Raw genomic sequence first — 22558 nt, 5'->3', positions numbered from 1 at the left:
CCTTCAAAACCTGTGGGAACTTTCCAAAAAATAGAGCTCCTCTGAGGTTTCCTGGGAGCAGGGTATATTGGGCTCCTGTCCCAGAATGAGGTTTCCATTGGGAACCTATCTGATGTCAGTTTAAAAAAAACTTGACATTGGAAATGCCTCAGCAAAATGTTTTCAATTCAATGAATGAGCAAATTGCAATAAAATACCTGGTTGCAGTATTTCAGAATACCTTTCTAGTGATAGCTTGTTAAATTTGGCTTGGTAGCCAGCAATGACAAATTTCTGGACAAAATTTTCTTGTGATATGTGAAAATTCAAACTCTGCAATTAGAGATAGCTACAGCCAAAACCATGTTGTACTGATTATAATTTTCCTTTTATAAAGGTTTCTAATTTTGTCATCTTTAATCACTGGATGTTTGCTGGAAACCTAGTATGTCATTATAGGGGCATTGAAATTTTAAAAAGTATATACTTTTATTTCTAAAAGTCAAGCCTGTAACTTGCCAAGCCTGGGCATTCACATCAGAGACTGTTTTTGCAAATGTGAATTTGTTAATTGATTAGGAAAAAAATAACGTTTCTGCATTTGATCAGATTTTAAAAAAAAAAAAAGCACCAAAAAAACCCCCAAAAAAACCCAAAACTCAAAAATTTGACATTAGTTGAATATATGTTTTCATTATTGTAATGCATGTAAAGGAAGGGCTTGGCCCAGATTAATGGAGGAGAAAATTGTATCTGTACAGAGAAACGTAAATAATTTAAACTATAAAATCAGAAACCTGAAACGCCAAAAGTTTAAATTAATTTTCTTCCCACAAATTGTGGAATCTGTCGTTGTTCAGTCTATTTTCTTCCATGAAAAAATGCTGAGTTACGGAAGTGCACTGTTAATACCGCGGCGGGGTGTGTCTGCATTCAGCTGTGACCTCAGTTCAGTAAGTTCTTTTACAGTTGAATCGCTTTGTACTGAATAATTGTAGCCCCAATGTGGACTGATCAGTTATGCTTAGATGTTTAAGATAGTGCCTTTTGTTTACTTGCTGAATTGCAATATAATCTCTTCGGGTTATGTGCGCATTAATGCAAACGAAAATTGATGCTCAAGATTTTTGGTGACCCAAACAAGCATCTCCAGCTGATGTTTGGATGCAGGTGAGTTATTGCATGTCTGAAAGTGCTGAGAACTGCGTAGGCTGTGTTCAAGGTCATGCATTTTACTGCGCAGTCATATGCCTGTTTTTAACCCTAGGTGAGGGGAAGTTGTCCTTGAAGTTTATTGTTTCAAATTCATGGTTCAGAAGGAAAAATATCAGGGAAATGCTGTATGATATGGAGAGACTGGCCACTTGACTTCACAATTCTGTACAAGCGAACAACTCACACAGCTCTTCTCATATTTCTACATTACTCCACTCTGCTATGGGGTGGGAAATGATTTTAGATTACCTGATTGGTATCAAGGAGGTATTTCAAGTGGAAAGGAAAAAAAGAAAAAGTAACGTTCCCTTGAAAAACATATTTTTTTCCAGTGCGTATTTTCCAGTGACAATGAAATAATTGTATTTTTGACAGTATTAAATTGAATATCTCAATTGGTTCACTTGGCACCCCTGAGTGATGGTGATAGGAGTTCTTTCTTTCATAGATAGGAAAACTGAACAGGGTTTGGAAAACTCAGTGACTGCTGATGCTAGGTCTTAAAATAGCTTATAGTGCAACTTATTCTCCAATTGTCTTTAAAAATTAATTTTGTTTTCTTCTGCCTTTTCTCTCTTCTGACTTATTTTCAGAGTCCCTATGGTTTTGGTTTTTTTGTTACCTTACTATGTGGACACTGTATCTAGGCCCCTTCTCACGATGTCTCCTACTATTAATGAAAAACACAAGAGGTAGTGATCAATTGAGTGACTCGATGGCAACTTAGATACCAACTTTCAGGAGCAGCATTTTCCCCCCTCGATTAAAGACAAAGTAATTTTCTTAGGCCCCTGAGTTTGAAAGAAATAGGATTCCTGCAACACAGGGTAAGTTTTAAAGATAACATACGGTTTTCTGTTGTTAGTGTCTATAAACTGGCTTCAGAGTCAAACCTCCGTGCCGAGGTAGGGCATGGAGGTTTGAGTCTCAGGTATTGGCAATGTTGCTGCTACACACTACAGCTTCATAACAGCATAACTTTGAGGACAAATTCTACTTCTTATGTGTTTTATGTGTCCATGACAAATGAAAACCTGGTCCCTTTTAGGAGACGTGCTGACTAGATTTGGAATTAATTCAAATACTTTCCAGGTATCACATGTTAATTTAATACTTTCATGTATACACGATGTTGTAAATACACTGAAAAATATTAGGGGAATATTTTAAATTACTTCTGAGATTATGAACACTCTACTAACTTTTCTAGCATTAAAATCTTGTTTAATCCCCCAAACTTGTGATGGTGGTGTTTGTTTTAAATCATGTTACCTAAAGTCATGAGCTTTTGCATATCAGCCTTGTGAAGCTTCATTTGCTGCCTTATTTGCACATTATTTGACTTAGGCCTTTCTTAATAGGGAATTTTGAAGAGTTAATCAGCATTATTAGAATAGCATGTGCTTATTTATCAAGTTTTAAAAGAAAAGTTTTAGTTTTGCTATTGAGCTCCACTGTGAGTTTATCAATCAGCTCAGCATTGCAAATTTGCTGTGGTCTGATCAATAACTTTTAAATCTTACGTATTTGTTCACTTTCATTAAACATAGCCTTCTCTGTTTTCACTGAACTGCATGGAAACTGCCTTTTTTGTTTTGCACTTTATAGAAAATGTAAATCTTAGAGTAAGCTACAGAGTATGAACCCTTCCCATAGTAAAGTTTGAGGCTTTTCAGACAAATTGGCATTCAGAGCACTTTATTGGTGGAAGACATCAAGATTTCATAAATGATGCTGGGTCCATATCATCAAAGGATACCATCAAAGGGTGGTCCACAATAGTATGGAGCCTGAGTGTTTAAGATAATCAGGAAACCAGTGGATGTTGCTTCTACTCAACTTTTTTTGTCTTGTTTAATTCAAGATTGTAACCTAATACTAACCTAGAAATTGGTTCTTCTAAGTAACTAGCAGATGGATTTTAATGGAAATGGGCCTTTGTCCTGATTTAGTCTGCGTGCTGCCCTGTTAAGAATAAATAAGAATAGATGTCAGCTGTGTGGGTTTTTTGTGTTTGGCTTTTTTTTTTTTTTTTAAATAAAGCTAGACTGAAAGTAGGGAGCAATAAGAAAGCCTTGCAATGGGAGACATCTGTTGCCATGTCTGAGACCATGATAACTGCAGTATCAGTGTCTGGCTACAAGGCCTACAGGATAAAAGCTAATACGGCAACTTCACCAAAACTGAAGAAAGTAAATTTTTGAAAACAAGAATTAGATCTTGCCGCAGTTCTGTTAAACTCAATTAGAGAGGCATTGATGAATGTTCCTGTCCTTTTTCCTCCTCCATGTTAATTTTAATGGTCTGTTTGGAGTACGTCATTATATAGTTTCAGTTCAGCTTTTTTTATGTACTCTACCATGCCAATTTTAATATTGACAGTGTGTCATGACACAGCTTTTGAGCTTGCAAGTAGGTGTGGATAGGTGGTTAAGCCAGTTTCATTTGGTCAGCTTGCAGCAGCAAGCAGTATTTTAACTATGTTGGGAGTTCACTCATTTTTTGGCCAGGCTGAGAGGAAAACTTTACTTAAAACAACAGAAAACACCTAAAGACATTGTCTTGCTCATTTTTATATACTTGCAGTACCACTACAGTAAGTCTTACTAGTTCTTAACATTTTCACAAACACTTCAGTGCAAGAAACTGTTCAGAAATATTTCATCAGCTACACTCACAGCTTGTTTTCAACATGAAGGGGAAAAGTATGTCCAAATTTCATGATCTTTTTGACATGTGGTGTCTTCAGGGTGGTGGGAAGCATGCTCATATGGCATCTGGAAAAAAGCACCCTTTGCACACTATTTCTTGCTGAGTTTTCTGCTGGCCCATCTAAACATGCAGCCTAGTATTATAATATTGTTTATAAGTTCTCATCTCTAAAGTCAAATTGATGGCTTGTTGGTTGTACACTGCAAGCTGACTTTCAAATCAGTGTCTGGAGTGCCCTTTTGAAATCTAATGATCTCATTTGAAGTATGATGTAACAAGGAATAAAAAGAAGTAATGAAAAAAAACAGAAAGTGTGAAGAAGAAGAATAAAACTGTGGTATCTGTGCTAGGTTAGCTGTATTGACCAGCCAGTGGTTCCAAGTCAGTTTTGTTTTGCCTTTTTTTTAAAAAAGAGCAAGGAACAAAACCACCAAAAACCCAAACCAGCACAAATTATTGTACATCTCTCTTCAGGTGGACATATTGAGTGCACTGTTGTAGCCATGTTGGGATTGAGATTTGTAAGTAAAAATAGTATCCTTTGCTGGCTCACTACTGTACTTGGGGGAAAAAAATAAAGTAGACACTTTCCAGGCACCTGGGCCCTCCCTCAGGTCTGAAATAAGAGCAGTAGCCTTCAAAGTCAAGTGCGAATTGAGAACCACTGCTCTGAATTTCAATAAATATTAAACTCAAATAGAATTTTAGTTCTTAGCTTTCTCTCTTGCAACTCTCTTATAGCTCTTCCTTGAACACTGGAAGGGAGAAGTTAGTGGTGGTGCTAGGGCTTGTCCCATGGGAAATGTTTTCCCAGTGTCCTTTGTGCAAGTCCACATGGGTGCACAGGGATTCCTGGGCGCTGTAGGTGAGGTGCCAAAGTAAGCTCTGGTGCAGTATGCCAGTGGCTCTCTAAATCCATGACCTCTTCCATTGGAAGAGTTTCTTTGATCATCTTCAAGTACTTGAGGTAGGCTTACCAGAGACACTGATTTTAATGGTACATTATAATCCCCTTTTTCTGCCTCCTCCTACAAATTCCTTCATGTGCCATAGACACCTTCCTCTTTAGACTGTTCTGTATGTGTGGAGGGTTTTTTGTTTGGGTTTTTTGGGTTGGGTTTTTTTTCTTTCTTTTTTTTCTTTTATACAAGATACTGGTTTTCCAGCTGTGGTGATACTTTCTGCAAGGTCGGCATAATTATCCTGATCTTTGTAATTAATACTCGTCTTGCTTTAGATGAGGTGGTTAATTCTCTAATTAAAAATAGCAGTGAGTGGTGGCTTTAGCACTTGGCATATTTATTAACTTTCCTTTGTTGCAATAAGGATTTTAAGTCTTTGAAGCTTTTGTATCTGTAAAGCTGTTTTATTTTCTTTCAATACAGTTAATTATAAATCATGGCCCAGACCTAAGTGAAATGAATGGAAATAGGTTGCCATGCCAGAATAAGAACTTGTTTTCAAGCAGCGTCTTTATTAGTGTGGCAATAATAGGAGCTAAATCTATGAACAGGATCTATCTGAAGTTTATTCATTCTGTTCTTCGCGTTGGTCTTCATATTTCTCCCCTTTCTCAAAATAGAAGATACCTATCTTAATTGTATTGTTACAATATCTCCTTAACAGTGAATTGCTGGAAAATATCATAGTAGGAAAAAGATTTAAAGGGCATTTTTTATCTTACTAGTTCTCCCAACAGAAAGCTTCTCTTTTAGCTAACAATTCTTGCTCTGAAGACTGGTCTTGAATTAACGTATTGAGTCTCCTACTTTGATTGATAATTATGTCACCAAATTTTCTTAATCAATTTATCCTGTCCCTCCTGCTGAAAGGAATACTGCTGATGAATTTAGTGTATTCCTTCTACTGAAGGACTGAGGAAAAATACTAGATTTCAGAAAGCGTCAATGAAAATCAAAACACTTTTTGAAACTGGAAAAAGCAGCATTGACTGAGCTCATCTGCTGCACTCCTCTGTGGAGGTGGAGGTGAATACACTTACAAATCCCTCCTCCTGGGCAATGCTGTGTCCCCTGCTGTGTGGTGTTGTCCCCTGCCTGGCCTGAACCGTATTCATTTGTTTGTCACAGTCATTAGTTTCTTGAAATGCTCCTGCCCCTCTGCCCCCTTAGACAAACTGGTAAAAAATATTCTGGGTTTAAGTTCAGCTTTCTATAAGGAGTGAAATTCAAGGGGGAGAGGGGAGCACATCCAGTCCTTTCCTCCCCACCCGCAGGTTTCTTTAGCAGGAACCCCCGTTAGCTAATGTCACATCCAGCAGAAGGGCTGTTTGGGGATGCACTAAAATCTAAACACAGGATGCAACTCGGTGCAGATTTGTATAAACTAAGATGCAGTGTAATTAGCGCTAATGGCCATGCTGGACAACTGCTCTGAATTCAGAGAAGACCTGAATGTAACAACATTTTCAGGGTTATTTATTGTGGCCATTGTATTAACATGTTTGCTTGAAGTCTTGATGCTTGGACACGGGAGTGTACACTGGAGTACCTATTCCTTTCCCAGAAAGCTTCAGCCCCCTCATTAATAAAGAGTGGCTTGAAAGAGGCAAAGGGGACAACAGCCACAGCGGTGGTGAATGAAGTCCAAATGTTTTGTCTTGAAACTGCATGACTTCTAGGGTCTAGCTTTCAATTTTCTGTGTGATTTTTGCTGTCATCTTTTTGACCAGCCTTTGAATGCTCCAATCCCCTTAATAGAAAATGGAAAACATTATAGTACAAAGCTGCCATCAGCCCAACTGGTAGCACTTCATCTCAGAGAAATTCTGATATCAATGTACCGAGGATGGAAAATCCCTAGTGATCATTTCCGAAGTAATGCTTACTTATGCATGCACGTGCATCTTGGTGTTTATCTCGAGGCAAGATGTTGAACAGCCAGCAGAACTCGTGTTTGCTCTTGGTTATTGTCTGAAGCTAGTCCCGAAGCAGAGGGCAGCAGCAACATTTCATCTGACTCCGTGGGACCTGTTTCTGTCAGGAATTTCTCATTTGTAAAATCTGTGGCTGGAGTGAAGATACAAATAGGAGATCGTTGGGTCAGAACAACAAGGTAGACACAAGAGGAGAAGACACCAAAATACAAGAACATAAGGAATAACTAAAGAAATTACCTCGGCATGGGGAAACAAGGGGGTTAAAAGTAATAACTATTCAAAAATTTAGCATGAGGAAGGAAGGTGTGTGGGGGTGAACAGGGTGAGGTTTGGGAAGAAACAAATGAAAAATAGTAAGTCATGCAGCAAGTTAAATAGTTTTTCTATGTTCTGTAGAATAGCAGTACTGATTGCTGTGGAATAGCAATAAGAGACATTTCTATTGAATGCATAGTGAGTTACAGTGTAGCATGGATACATCTGATTTTTTGTTGTTTTTGTTGTTCCACAATATTTTAAAAAGGGAAAGGGTGGAGAAAGCGTGTCCTTTTCTGACATTGCTACACTGTCAGATCTGCTACAGATAAGTGTTAACTTGTAATAGTCCACTTGTTTTTGTTTAGGCTGGAGTTACAGCCTGTGCCTGCTATCTAGCTGGAGAAGAATTCTTGGGGTTTTTTGGGGCATGTGTTAAAAATGACTTGTTACTAATAACATTTTCTTAATCGGTAGATAATTATTGTTCCAGCCATTCTTGACCTTCCTTTTCCTTCCCCTGCATCCTCCTCTCCTTAACTCTTCCCGCTCCCTGCCCCCGGCATCATTTCTAAAATACTCACGGCATTAACCTGTTCTTCTTTTTTCCATCTGATATTGTGATCTGTCGCTGGGTGGGACTGATTGATGCAGGATTAGCGGAAAAGTGCATGGGTCTCTGGAATATCTCATTTTTTTTAATGAGACAGCTCTGTCCTTCTAGAAAAGGTGTTGGTGGTTTTTTTTAAATAAATTGAGGGATTTTGTTACTTTCAAACTCCTACTAGGAAATTAAATGGCAGGGCATGTGAGTTGTCAGTGTGTCAGCTTGTTGTTGCACACCGATTGTATTGCTTTCATTAGGCAGCTGTGCTACAAGGTAGGGAAGGCGAAGAGTATTTTAGCATTTGGGCATTTTTTTAAATGAATATTTATGACCAATGTAATCATGTTGTATAGTGCTATAATACTCCCTATGTTTGGGATTAGACCACCTGTAACTGTTGACTAGTAAAGAACCAAAGTATATCTGTCCAGAAGTGGTTTTTTTGTTATAAAGGCTGGACCTTTCTTATTTATGTTGCTGCTTACTATCAATATGCTAGAGTCCCTTCAAAAATAAAACTGATGGCAGCAGTGAAGTCCTAGGTGGATTTCTTTTTGTTCAGCCTCTGATATTAGGGGAAGAGAATTTAGTATTTATTTGTTTTTAGGCATTTCCTGTTTATAACTGTTTTCTTACTGTTTTTAATGAAACATTATTTTAATATATTTAAGCATCTTAATATTTATCTTATTATTTCTTATTATTTTAGCTATTTTCTTATTATTCTTTTCTTCTTAAATTCTTGTTTTGGTTTCCTGTTTTTACATATGTCTTGTTCAGAGTAGGCATGATGTCTTTTCAAGATCCTGAGAAAGACATGAACATTCTTGAGCATATTCACAAGTAAACTGTTGATACTTCAGAACCGACTAAAGAGGGATCATACAGTTAATTTTGAAGGATGTTTATCTTAAAGTCTAGGACACCAGTGTATGTTGCTGTGAACTGCTGGGCTGCGGTGAAAGGGAAGGTTAAAGAGGAAGCGGAGTTTATTAATAGACTCCTGGATGACAATGGCTTCGCAGTGTGCATGGGCTGACTTTTGCTACAGGACTGGTTGTAAGAGATGAAAGAGCATTTGAGATGAGAAATACAGCAGAGAAGGCAGCATAAGTGAATAATAAACTAAGCACTGCACATTCTGTTATCCTTTAATGTTTTTTCTCTTCTCTCCATCATGCACTGAATAAAAATTTCAAAGTGTTTTCCTAAAACATTTTTTTTGGGGAAACATTTAGGTTGAAAGAGATGAAATTGCCTGATAATTTTGGGGAATTAGGAGTAGCTTTTTGATGCTGTTATAAATATTTGGCCTAATTATAAATAATGACTGTAAAAGGTTTGTTTGTATTCATATTCAGGAGCTTTCTTGAACTAAGGGATAGAAGCATTGCATAGCCTCTTGAAATTGTCACGTCAAAGTAGTTGTCTTGGCATTTCAAAAGCACTTGATTTTTTTTTTCACAGTGGAAAATTGCATAAGGAACAGGAAATATGGTTGGCTTTACTCAACTACCAAATAGCAAGTGGTGTTTTGTTTGCATATCAGCTAAAACTCAGTAAAACTTTTGTGCTTACTTGGCAGAAAAGCTGATTTGTTTGTTTGTTTTTTGAAAAAACAGACAAAATTTCTGACTTCAGATTTTCATGATCACTTGATTCCAAATATAATTTTAAAGCTTTTTATATTTACTCTAAGTGGTGTTATGCCTTACAATGGGCAAGTATTTAGTCATGAGATACGTTTTCTTCCCTTAATGTGAAAATCTGCTGTTCAGCTTCATTGCTGCTTTAAAACTCGGTATGTTATGCTGACTTCAAAGACTGAAGCTTTAAGTTCTAATATATTACACTCCTTTTACTTAAAATATCTGTTTCACCACTTTCATAAAAGTGGAGTTCAAATAACAAATCAAGTATTTGTCAGATTAAGATGTCAGAGGAGTGAAATAATTTTGAGGGAATCTAAAACCAATTTTTTTTCTAGATCTTACTTTAAAGCAGATAGTTGCGGAATTCGTTATAAATAGGGCCATGAAAAAAATCACAAATGATAAAAGGGTATGACAAATAGAATTATTAAATAAGTGTTATCTTTATAAAAGTGTGTATGGAAAGTAGAGGAAGTGAGGGGAATACTGAAACGCAATGGACATAGTTTGTGGGAGGTTTTTGGATCTGGTCACTCTTGGGAAGCTAATTACAGGGTAAGCTGTTAAGCAGGGTAGCAAAACGGTTGCCGATTATAAGAATTAATAGCTGATAGGAAGTGTTGAACAGCTTAATGGCAGCGTGAGCTGTGCACTCTGAGTAGCTCTGGTCCATGCAGTTGCTGAAACGGAACAAGGAGTGCACAGTGACCTGGCAGATTCTGCTGAGAAAATGAATATTTTTATTCTTTCAAGTCATGGGACAATTTCAGGATGCTTCCCAAGAGTTGTAATTGCTAATGAATTGAGCAGCATTTGGCACAGATAGTAATTTATTGGAGACAGCTGCTAAGTACTGCACTCTATAAAAAGTGGCTTAGAGCAGCCAAACAGGCTACCAAGTTGGATATGTGATATATTCGTGGGGATGTGCAGGAGAAATGGAAGTAAAACATGGATATGTCAGTAAAGATGCTTTGCAAGGAGCAATCTAAGATTTAAAAGAAATTTTTTTTTAAAAAGAAAGCTTCTAAGCCAGATTACAAAGTATGCGCTCACTAAAGGCAATGCTATGCTTCCACATGATTACATCTGGCACGTAATCAATGCAGCTTGGTTCTAGTTAGCTTTGCTAACTGCGTCGCAGGTAGATGTCAGGTGTTCCTCAGAAAGGTATAAAAATTACTCTGTTTTCAGTACAGAAGACCAAAAGGAGCTTGTACATCTCTTGAAATGACAGAAGACTTGAGAGCTGAGAACAGAATTTGATTGTGGCTGTATTTTTGCGTGACAGAAGAAAGTAGCAGAACGTATGTGGATACAAAATACCATATGTACTGTAGGTCAATCAGCTGCTGCTTCTTTGTAAAACAGGAGAAGAACAGTTGAAGTGAGGGAGTAAGCTGACTTGGTGATCCAGAAGATAAGCTGTTTGCAAGGTAGCTCTAGTACAACAAAGCAGGTTGCGCTTACTTTGGAACTGGAGCTTTTGTTAGGTACGAATTTTATCTGACGTACTTTTGACTATTTTGCAGAGTTAAAAGAAATCTTTTTTCTGTTTAATGACTGAGATGTAGAGAAATATTCAAATATATATTACCCATATATGTATAAATGAAAGAATATTTGCCCATGGTAAATTTGAATAGAGATTTGTTAATTGTTAATGGGCTTATGAAAGTCACTTTCCAGAGTCATTTTTAACTTCAGTGGACAAGTTATTAAAGGGAGAAGGCATTCTTTTAATTGTTTCATCGCAGTTTTTTCAATATTGCTGTTATATGAGAGGTTTTATTTGTCATGCCAAACTTTCAGGATGTTAAATGCTGCTTAAAAAAAAAAAAAAGGCTTTTTTAGTCCCAAAATAGCTTTTTTTGATAATGCACCTTTCTAACAATTCAGCTGATAAGTTTCATAGAATATGTATCAAAAGGTCATTTTAAAAGTTTCATTTGAAAGAATGAATTCGGGGTTAAAATCAAGCATGCTTGACTCTTAAAGTTGCCATTGGGAACATCTTGTTCACTTCTGCAGTAGATGTTGTTTGTTTAGTCAGCCTTTTATTTCTAAAGCTATTCCTAAAGACCATTGTATCAATAATAATGGCTTTGTTCAGTGAATTAGAAATTATTTGAAGCAATAACTATCAAATTGCAATTGGGGGAAGTTCCATAACGGGTATTTAAGCCATCACCGCAATACAAATAATTGAACTTGTTGATGCAATTCCTTTCCCATTTCAACCATAATTTTCTCATTAGGTTTGTATTACATCTGTATTAAATCTTCATCTTTTAAGAGACTTTAATTCATATGCTGTTGTTTCTTTTCCCAGATTGTTTCCCTCAGTAAGTGACGATAAGAATGAATGGACATATATCAAACACCCCTCCCGGTGGATATGGAAGTTATTTTCCTCAAATGAAGTAAGGTTATGCCTTTGATTTTTCCTTTTATGAACAAAAAATAGTGTTGTATTTTCTTCTTTACACTTTCATTTTTGATAGAACTATAATTATTAGATCCCATAGGAATAATGCAAAGGCAGTTTCTGTAAAAGAATGTGCAGTTTCCAAACCATGTAACCAAACTGACAGATATCATCTGACTGATTTTGTATAGTGTAAGGGTAAAGCTTTATTACTGAACGGAATCATCTGGAACAGAAAAATAAATTGCCGTAGCCGTAGCATACTTATTACATTACTCAGAGAGGTCTTCATATACCTGACATGTTTAAGGTTAGCTCTGAGTGAATGCATTTTTATGCATAGAAGTTGAGGCTACCCTTTCCATCTGTGGGAAGATATTCTTTCCCAGTAAACAGAACTGAGCAACTGTTACCTGAAAGTGTTACCTTGTCTGAGATAAGAGAATGCTCCCTTTGTCAGAAGCATGGCACTAGGTTCATTCGCAGCACTGGTGAGAATTGACCTAATCTGATGCGAAAGAACATGTATTCGTGTATGGAGCAGGGCATCTGTGCTGTCATCTGCTTCTCATATTTTTGTCCCTTTACAGTGAGTTTGTATATGACTCATTCTTGTTGTTACACTGGAAGGATGTTGGATTGCCTTCTCATTTGTTGTAGGCAATGATAGTCCTTTTAAGTCTTTTATGAAAAGCAGTTAAAATTGTTAAAAACAATTAACACTTGTGTATGCAGGATAAAAACCCCAAATCCTACCAAGTCTTTGGCATAGTCAATAATAATAATAATAATAATAATAATAATAATAATAATAATAATAATAATAATAATAATAATAATAGATATTGATTACTTACAATATGGTAGTATCTATGTGTATACCACTCTTGCATTGTGCATGATGTTGTTTTAATGCAACACAAAATAGCTCAGAAGGGCTTCCAGCCTAACTGAAACAAGCTTCATTGTATTCATGGTGTGGAACAAATGTCCAGTATCGTTACCTCCGTTAGTAACATCATAGGTGTGTGTAGTCCTCCATAAGAGGAGGGGTTTGTTTTTTTCTTTTTTTTCAATGTCTCTTTCTGTGTGGCAAATACATCTGTACAGAAGTTAACCAGAAATGTTTTCTTCCAGTGGCTATGGTTCACCAACGTTTACTCAGGCAGAGAGGGAGCAGAATTCAAGAACGAGTGCAAAAGCTCTTTATGGTAAGGTGGCATAAAGTCTCTAAAGATTTATGTTAAAATTGTTGTTTAAACATTGATTGTGATGTCATGGTGAAAATATTTTACGCATGTAAATCTAAAACTGTGTGTACATACACATATGTGTGTGTATATACACAAAATTAAAGAACAAAGTGATTTTATTCCTACTAAAACTAAGTAGGCTAGCTAGAAAATGCTTTTATGGCATACTAAGCAGAGAACTCCCACCTGCTAATTTTTTAAGACAGCAATGTATAAAGCATTTACCACAAAACTAAGAGTGATCCTATAGCTAAGGTATGTACCAGAGAGAAGGCATTTAGGGATCTAGCTGTGGTATAGGTTTGATTCATGACCTGTGTCTACCCTTGCCTCCTCACCTTTATCCCCTGCTAGCATAAAAGGAATTTACAATATTATTCTTGTTTGACAGAAGGATTTCATGGAGCTTAGATTTGACGTAACGGATTTGGAGCCCTATTTGGCCTGCTATTTTCAACAGGCTTTGTGACTGTCAAATGTGATGATACTTATAAATGCCTAAACATTTTTGCACTTACCAACTACAGATGCTAGTATTTGTCTTGGCTGTACATGCTACTCTAGGCCCTGGCCAAATCACTGTGGAGGCAGAATGTAGTCATGTTCCTTGCCAGCCAAATTGCACCCTTTCCTGGTTGTCCACCTCCACTGTGAATACATCCTGCTGATAGCTGTCCTGGTAATGGAAATACAAGCAGCAATGAAGCTGAGAGATCTTCTGCTGTGTAAATCTGTGCCTGTTGTTAAATGCTCTTTTGAAAGTCAGTACAACTGATAAGACTGGAAGAATGAGGTTTGCAGTGAGAACACAGTCCTGTGCAGGACCTCTCACACCTCAGCCTGCTCTCCCTTGTTGCATCTATGACCTCTTCTGCAGGTTAACAAACTGGAAAGCTCAAAGAGCAGCAGCTAGTAACTGCCACATTCTTAGTAGTAACTGATCTTTCTTCCCTGCTGTTTTGGGTGGAGTGATGGCTGGGAGTGACCTCGGGAGTTAAGGGAGTGAGGGCAGGATGCTTTGTGGCATTAGAACAGCGTTAACTTTGCCCTTGGAAAGATGGAGCCTTCAGGCCTTGAGTTGGGTTACTCACCCACGAGCACATGAGAAGAACTTTGGTGTACTGTTGCCTTGTTGGCTTTCGAACTGCTTTGAAATTCATGAGACTAAAAGCCTAAGAAGGAGATGGGAGGTCTCTTAGCTTTGTGTCCTCTGAAAAGAGGAGTGGTGTGAAAAAGCCGATGTGGTTTGGTGGCCGAAGGCACTGTGCTCAAGTAGTGTGAAGGTCCGCTTCTAGAAAAATCAGCTAAGACAGAAGTAGAAAGCATTTGAAACATTCGTCATTTAAAAATGATGTTACGTGTGAATCATTCTAAGTTTAAATTTATCTTTTTTTAGTGGTATGCTACAAAAGTGAGTCATTTGATATAGTATTAAAGGCAGGTACTGCAAATGAGGAAAATTCTGAAGTGATTGTTTTAAACAGTGATTTCTGCTTCCTGTATGGGTTCACTGGACAAACTGATTGCACATGTTGACAGAAAGAGTAGGTGGTAACAGAAACCAGCAAGAGACATTGAGGAAAACTCTTAGATTATTTCTTTACGAGACGTTATGACTGAAGTGAAGATCTTGGATTCAATTGCTTCCAAGCACAGTGAAGACTAAATAATAATAATAATAATAATAATAATAATAATTAATAATAATAATGTGTGTATATATATGTATGTATGTGTATGTACACACGTATATGTCATGTCATGACGTTTATGTCTTGAGTCCCAGTGCTGAGGTGGTTCATGATTCCTCAGTCCTTTGGTCATCAGGCAGAAGGTTGACCACAGTGCCAGTGGGAAAGGAGGCTGTAGTTTTATTGGTGTTACAGACAGTTCAGTTAAAAACTAGACCGGAGCCATCGCTATATCTTATGTGGTTATCTGATAGCAAAAACTTCCTTGCAACTTCCTTTTTTCCTGTGTGAAATAATCTCTTTGTTTTCACTCATTTCCTTCCTGAAAGGAACTGTTTTCTATTTGCATGATAAATCTCTCATTGAACTGGGAGGGAAGATGCCCTCTACACATTCTTATGGGTTTTATTTCATTATTTAGTTTCTGGGCATTCCATCTGAAATAGGTTTTGGCTTGTACTGTCATCTGTTGTTCTAGCATTGGGCTTCTCCATCTGTCTGCTTCAGCTCTGCTTGCGAGGAGACATGCAGCATCAGTTGGCGTCAATAGCCAGGGCTGTACTGGGGGTTTGCCAGTGGGTGACACAGTGTGGAGCAGCCCCGTTCCCCAGAAGCAGCGAGCTAGTGGTTCACTCCAAATTATTAGATTATTGTACGGCACAGATGTTACTAAAATTGTCTTCACACTGCATCAGAAAAGACTAGGTGTTTTATACATTGTGTTTATACTCTCATGGCTGTGATTAGGTGCGAGTAGTGAAATTGCATCTGTACTTCTGCATTGCTCAAATACCTCATTCAGAGCAAGAACTGTAGTGTAATAAATACAAGGAAATCACAAGCAGATCATAGACTAGGTAAACGAGTGCATTAAAAGAAGCCATCCATGTAACATGCTTGTGTTATTTGATACTCAAATATATTAAAATGACAACTGACTTCTAAACAATATACTTTCTCTGATAGCTAGTTCCACACAGCCATCAGGGAGAAGCTAGTGGCACAAATCTCTGAAAGTGATAGTGTTTGCTCCTCTCTTAATGAGATTTGCTTTGAACTCAAGTTTTGACCTCCCTGGATGTGTAGGTCACGTCTCCTGCACTTTGCTCTCAGTCGCAAGTTGAGTTTTTCCAGCTGCTGCAATACATTCTTAAAGGGGTGTCAGCAATCAGTCCAATGCAAGCCATAAATATACAGTAGTAAGCTAAGTATTGGGCTTTTCTGCTTGATGATGTGTGGTAATAATTTATGCTGTCACTCCAGGATTCACAGGACAGCTTGTGAGGGTGACTCTTAATCCATCTCCACATGGATTACTGTCAGATTTCAGAGCTTTGTCTCTTTGTGCATTGTACAGAGATTTTCCAATTTGGCTATGGCAGGGGAAAGTGGGATTTCCTTCTTTGCAGTATCATAACCATAGTGCTGATAACATTTATTACATCTGGCCTATGCAATTATTTGTAAGACATCAGTGGAAGCCTAGGCATCCGAATTCCTCATTTCTGTTTTAGGCTGAAAATTTGTTATGCCTAAAGGTATCATAGCCCTAACCAGCACCACCCATGCTTCATGTCATCTGTTAAGACCCAGACTAAGATCTTTTGCTTGTAGTAAGAATTTTCCCTACCTAGATAAAGAATTAGATTTCTCTTGCTGTGATACATTTCTTTGTGTGGTCTTCTGGACAGTGGCACAGAGCGAGGCTACAGTAGAGTTTATTAAGCAGCTTTCTAATTTGCCACATTGCTGCACCCTCTTCCAGTTGAAAAATGGGCGAGACAGGAATCTAACTTTAGCTATGTCAGGTTCTGTTCATAGCTCTGCCTCAAGGGACCTTGGGCCACACTGGTGTTTCTGTCTGAAACTGTGGAGTAGTTACCTTTCCAAAGTATGAAATGGTCCTTCACAGAAATAACTGGGGAAGAGCACAGAGTTCTTAGTGTAGGGAGGGCAAGGAAGAGAATGAGCGATGGCAGTCTCAAGTCCTGTTTGTTTGTGTCATGCACTGTCTAGTCTATTCTTGGCTTGGCTAAAAGTCTTTGGTCAAGAGGTCTTTTTTTGTCTTCCAGTATTTTGGCTGCTTCCAAATTTGGTATGAAATCAGTACCTTTTTACATCTTTTTCAAACCAGAAACATGGTCCATTCCTGATGACTAGCAAATTCAGTAAGTTCACAAAGGCATGAATAGCAGTAGCATCTCTCCACATGATACAGCGGGAAGAGTATTTGTTTCTGTGGATCAATGTTTGTGTTCATTTGAAAGGTTTAGTAGCTAGTAGATCTTACAGTCAGGACCTGTGAGTGTAATGCTGTGCTGCTTTTAAGTTTATTGCCTTTGTCTTGTGAGGGATTTTATTTTGCTCAGATTCCTCTGGGTTGCATTTGCTATAGATTGTGATTAGGAACTTAAGTGTCTTCTGCCATGATGCTTTTTTATTTTTATTTTTTCCTTTATCAGAGGGAAAGTGCTTTACGTAAATTGTGCGCAGCGTATCAGCAGGGTTTAAGCTAACTGTGGTATTAAGGCTGCACTGTATTTTACACGTTGGATGTGAGCTACAGTAAGTAGAGTAAACAGAAAAAACTCAATAGTTTTGATAGTTTTATTCATCCTTTGATAGTTTTATACATCCTATCTGGAAGTCTCTGTTGCAGAATTTTGCTTTAGCTTCAATAACTCTTCATGCATGAAGGGACCCATGAGAGGCTGAGACTGATCGGGAGGATTAGGTGAGTGAAATGAGCATACAAAATGTTATTTTTTTTTTTCATTGTCAGGGGTTGACCCCAGCCAGCAACTAAGGACCTACTTAGATGCTTTCTCATTCCCCCTGTCTCCTTCCTGCAGCAGGATAGGGGAGAGAATCAGATGAAGATAAAGACAGCTTAATAAGTGAAGGGAAAAAAACCTGAAAAAACCCGAGTAATGCAAAGGCAATCACTCGCAACCTCCCACAAGCAGACCAATGCCCAGACAGTCTCTGAGCAAGGGCTACTTTGGAAAGACTACCCACTGGTTTTATTGCTGAGCAGGGCATTATACAGTATGGAATATCCCTTTGGTCAGTTGGGGTCAGCTGTCCCAGCTGTGTCCCCTCCCAACCTCTTGTGCACCCCCAGCCTAATTGCTGGGGTGGCAGAGTGAGAAATAGAGAAGGCCTTGACACTGTTCAGCAATAGCTAAAATATCCCTATGTTATCAACCCTGTTTTGGTCACAAATCCAAAACACAGCACCACACAGGCTGCTGTGACAAAAATTAACTCCATCCCAGCCAGACCCAGTACATTCAGTAAGTCAGCAAATTCTGTTGCTCGTTTTCAGTAGTAGGGTATGAGTTACTTACATTTGAAGATCATGTAATAAGGCAAGAGACATTTTCAGGGTTTCTGTAAAAGCAGTCAGTTTAATATTGATGAATAATAATCAGCCACTTTGATATGTGAAAGAGTTGAGGAGATGGAAGCTACATTTCCAGAAGAATGGCAATGGGCAACTCTGTAGAATCATGTGCTCAGATATATCTGACTTCTAAGTGGAAACATGGAAGTGTTGTAGGAGGAAGCAGCAGACACTTGTGTCATCTGGGTAGAGAAGGACACGGAACAATTTTGCAGACTTATATCAATTTTGCTACAAGTTCAAGGCAGTGGAGCACATCAGCAGAAGGGGGTGCAAAAGGGTTTGTGTCCTCTTTTCTGAGGGCAAGGTGAGAACTTGCAGAGGTTTGTAGGTAGAATCTGGGACATGAGCCAGGCACTAGGAGAAAGCAGAGGCTGAGATTTAGTTTTGAGCTACTGGCAAAATCCATGGGAAAGGGGATGCATTCTAGATGCCAGTCTTTTTTTTTTTTTCTTTCTTTTTTCTTTGTGTTATGTTCGTATTATCATGAGGGGACTTTATTCATTCAACATCATGTGTTATGTTTGTATTATCATGAGGGGACTTTATTCATTCTTCCTTCAGTGCAATTTACACCGGGCAGCCAAGAAAACTATCTCTCAGGGAGCCTGGGTTATTAGCAGCTGGGTTGACCCTGTATGGGAAAGGAGACCCACTTTCTAACTATTGAATTGTAAAAGGGCTGAAAAACAAACGTTGAGGAAAAACCCTTCCAGAAGCAATGGAAGAATTTTGCCTGTTTTTGGGTACTTATTAGAAGATGTATTTTGAAGGGTGAATAATTTCAGGATGGAGCGGTTACCCATAGTATCTACCTCCAGCTCCTCTATAGCAGTATTGAATACATTCACAGCTGCTATAGGCCACTTCTTAGCTCATCCAAAACCAAGTAAAAGTTGCAGCACTGAGCAGTAATTAAAAGCCTGTGAGGTACCCTCTCTTTTGTTTGGTTTGGTCTGTAACCGCAACAAGACTTGGAAGTCTCCCCAGTTTAGTTTGTATGCTTCATTGCAGAGTTTAGATTGCTTCACTTTCTCGGACTCCCAGAAAAGGGAGTCTCCAAGTCTGCGTAAGTGACATACATTACATGGTGTTTTTGGTAGAAGGGCCAAGATAACAAAAAACGGTGGTTGATGGCCCATGCCTGTCAGTGCTTAAGACGCATTTGGACAATGCCCTTAGTAACATGCTTTAACTTTTGGTCAGCGCTGAAGTGGTCAGGCAGTCGGACTAGATGATCATTGCAGGTTCCTTCCAACTGAAATATTCCATTCCATTCCATTCCACTCCACATGATAACTTGGATCTCTAGCAGGTTCTAATGATTGTTCTACCTGCATTAAGGAAATAAATAGGTAAATAGGAATTGTTGCTGACCTCAGTATGGACCGTCAGTTGTTGTGCTGACTGTACTTTTTGTTTATTAACACAAACACAAATTGACTTTTGCTAATGGGAAATTTTATTGAAATTCTTGCTGCTATTCTGTTGTAATTAAGAATGCAGAACTTGAGGGGCTCTTCTTGGCTCTCGGGTGTAGGCAACCACAGATTTTATTAGCATTCAGAAAGCTCTATTTCTTATATAAACACTATTGTTCTCACCATGACATAGTGTGTTGAAAATCTTGCCATCATGTCTATTGTGAGTGTTAGGGCTGCTCTGTGGAAGAGGATGTGTTAATCAGTGCTACAAATGGTTTTGGATATGCTGTCTTAACACAGGACAAAATTTCTATGAAGCAGAGCAAAGTATCTCTTGCAAAAGTTACTCTCCTTAATTCCTTTGGAGCCTCTACATATTCTTTGTTTATTTAAAACAACTCTAATTATTATTGTTTGCAGGATTTATAAACCTTACAGTGGATATAAAATTTCTTATCCTGGTTTAATTTGATATCATTAAAAAAAAAATACTTTTGTTCACCTAAAAAAAGATAATGACAATCAAAGCTGAATATTTGATGCATTGTTAATTGAGATGAGTGACATTTTTTTAAAGCATACATTCTTTCTTCCTGGACAGCATTTAACTATCATTTACAGTCCATAACAGAAGACTGTTAACTGATCCCCTTGGAGATGCAAATAATTCTATGGGGTTAAACTAGATACTTTTTTTTAATTCCCTTTTTTTGTTAGGAACAGATGGACTTTACTTCTTCAGATCATCATCCAAACAAAAAAAGAAAGGTAGCAAATCAGACAGTACTGCTTTACTGACTGTTTTGTTGGGGTGTGCATATGTGTGTGTGCCTATTGTGGTTAAAAAGAAAATCAACGAAAAAAACCCGAATACTTTAAGTGACATGCTGCAAAAGCAGAAATAGTAGTTACAGTTGGAATCAATGCAGATCCTCTGCCCTGGCATTTCAGAACAATGGATAATTAACTTGAGACATCTATTATAAAATATTCACACACCTAGTTAAAAATTCTGATAATCCATGGGGTTCTTGAATTTGCCTGATTGCACTGCATACTCCTCTTGCTAAAGCAAACTGAGTAGCTGCTGTACGGTAGCAGGATGGCTCTGTTGCGTGAGCAGTGTTTGTCGTCATGGGAGGGGGGCTTCAAGGCAGCAGGGGATTTCAGAAACTGTATCATCTTTCATGAAAGTCACTGAGAACTGGAGAGATAAATGGGTGTGATTATAAAGGTGACAAATACTTCTACAAGTGACACCTGTAAGTGAGGGCACTGCTGTATCTGTTGGCACCTGAAATTCCTGTCTGAAGGAACCCTGGTCATGGAAGAGCCTTTTCCTGTGTGGCTTTTATGGTGTCCTCACTGCAGATCTCTGTATTTCACAGATCATGTGCTTGGTAGTAGTCAGCACTCTTTATTTTGCAAAAAGTAACTTATCTTTCATGTCAACAGAATCACACACTTTTATTTTGCCCCCAAGTATTCAGAGTATGGTGAAATTGATGGATTTTGTATGTACATCAGGTATTTTCCTTCTGAACAAAATCAAACCGCCTATTTTACTTGAAGATCAGAAATCCAAGTTGTTTAATGAAATGGAGAGAAAAGAATTGCCTACTTGCAGAGTTTCCTTGGACCACCCTCAGCCAAGTCTCCTAGTGACTTCCTTCCTTAGGCAAAGCTCCTGGTGTTCCAGATCGGGCCCGTAAGAGGTTATGGTGAAAAAAGAGAAGAACCCTCCAAACGTTGCATTCAATTGTTTTTCCACTAAAGTTGAAAAGTTTTCTTTAGTATTAATCTGAATTCATTATTTTGTGGTGTGGGTGTGTGTCGTGTTTTCATCTTGCATTTTGCCTCCTCTCCTCTCCCAGTTTGATATTAATCTATTGTATGGAGTAAAAGGCAAATGATGTTTCTGATTTTGCAGCATTGTGTTTTGTTCAGCTGAAAAATATTTCTGTTTAGAGATATTTGGTGTGTATTTTTTTTACCCCTTTCCATGCATATTTCTACATTAGTAATTCATCAAATTGAAAACGTTAGGAAGAAATAAAGGATAAGTCAGGTCTGGTTTGTGTGTGGCTTTGTTGTTTTGCAGACATAACAAGTATATCAGAAAATACTTATGCTTTCAAGTGCATTCATACAAATTCAATAAGCCTGATGCTGGTTAACCTATTGCTACCAAAGTGGCAGGTCAGTGATTTTAATAATCAGGCTTTCCAATGAAGCGTTTTCAGTCAGAACACTGCTCCCCTCCAGTGTCCTGACTCACTGTGATGAGAGAACTGGCTTTTGTTTGCACCCACCGGCTCTCTCTTAACATCGTTGATGTAAGTATGATCCTTGTGCTGGACTATGTGGGGGTGAAGGCTTTTTTCTGTCGAAATACAGAAATTATCAGCAGCTCATCTTCTGCTTTTGTATATACAACTAGTCTTAAGTGTCTCTGAGAAGTATTCAAAACAACATGATAAGAAGTTGAATGAATAATTATTCTTTCTTTTCCTCCCATCTTTAGAACAAAGAAAGAATTATGCACGAGACAGTGCCAGCAGCATATCCGAAACTTCGCAGTATCACGTAGAGGTGAGATGAGGAGCGATGTACCAATTATAGCTTTCAGTTACATGCAGTTATTTTTGCCTACATGGTTTTTGAGGATACATATGCTTGAAGGCATATACATCTTCCAAAATATCCTGCCAGCCTGAGGTCACTTCAGAATAGATTACACTGAAATGTCTCAAATTCTATAACTCTGCCATAATGAGCTGAAATTTTGACGTAGAAGAATGTAAGCAAAGTTGTGTGTAGTTTGGCAAATGGACAGGACTTCTCAATGGGATATCAATTCAACGTGTTATGCTGCCCTGTCTCTGAACCTGGCTTGTTGCAGGGATGAGGCAGAGCTGAAAAACCCTGTGCTGTTGGCGAGGCACACTGGATGATATTTAAAATTAATACTTTGATCAGTTATAATCAGTAGAGGTGACAGAATATTCAGAAAGAGCTGAGCATTAACCCCTAAGAG

General features: G+C 38.1%; 1 protein-coding gene across 5 annotated transcripts in view; it reads left to right on the top strand.

Moving 5' to 3' along the window:
- EPS8 (EGFR pathway substrate 8, signaling adaptor) overlaps positions 1-22558 on the top strand; it is a 138283-nt gene that overhangs the window by 71990 nt on the left and 43735 nt on the right. For all 5 annotated transcript variants that reach the window (XM_087764949.1, XM_087764950.1, XM_087764951.1 and 2 more), the window contains 3 exons: positions 11652-11742; positions 12885-12958; positions 22046-22113. In XM_087764949.1, the coding sequence (XP_087621075.1) occupies positions 11681-11742; positions 12885-12958; positions 22046-22113 (204 nt within the window). In that variant the 5' untranslated portion in view covers positions 11652-11680. The remainder of the gene's footprint in view (positions 1-11651; positions 11743-12884; positions 12959-22045; positions 22114-22558) is intronic.

This window comes from Nipponia nippon, unplaced genomic scaffold (genome assembly GCF_047370975.1).
Source record: "Nipponia nippon isolate SJK-2023a ecotype South Korea unplaced genomic scaffold, ASM4737097v1 scaffold_3, whole genome shotgun sequence".
NCBI lineage: Eukaryota > Metazoa > Chordata > Aves > Pelecaniformes > Threskiornithidae > Nipponia > Nipponia nippon.
Note: the sequence above shows the minus strand (reverse complement) of the source record. Positions and strands in the feature narration are given on the sequence as shown.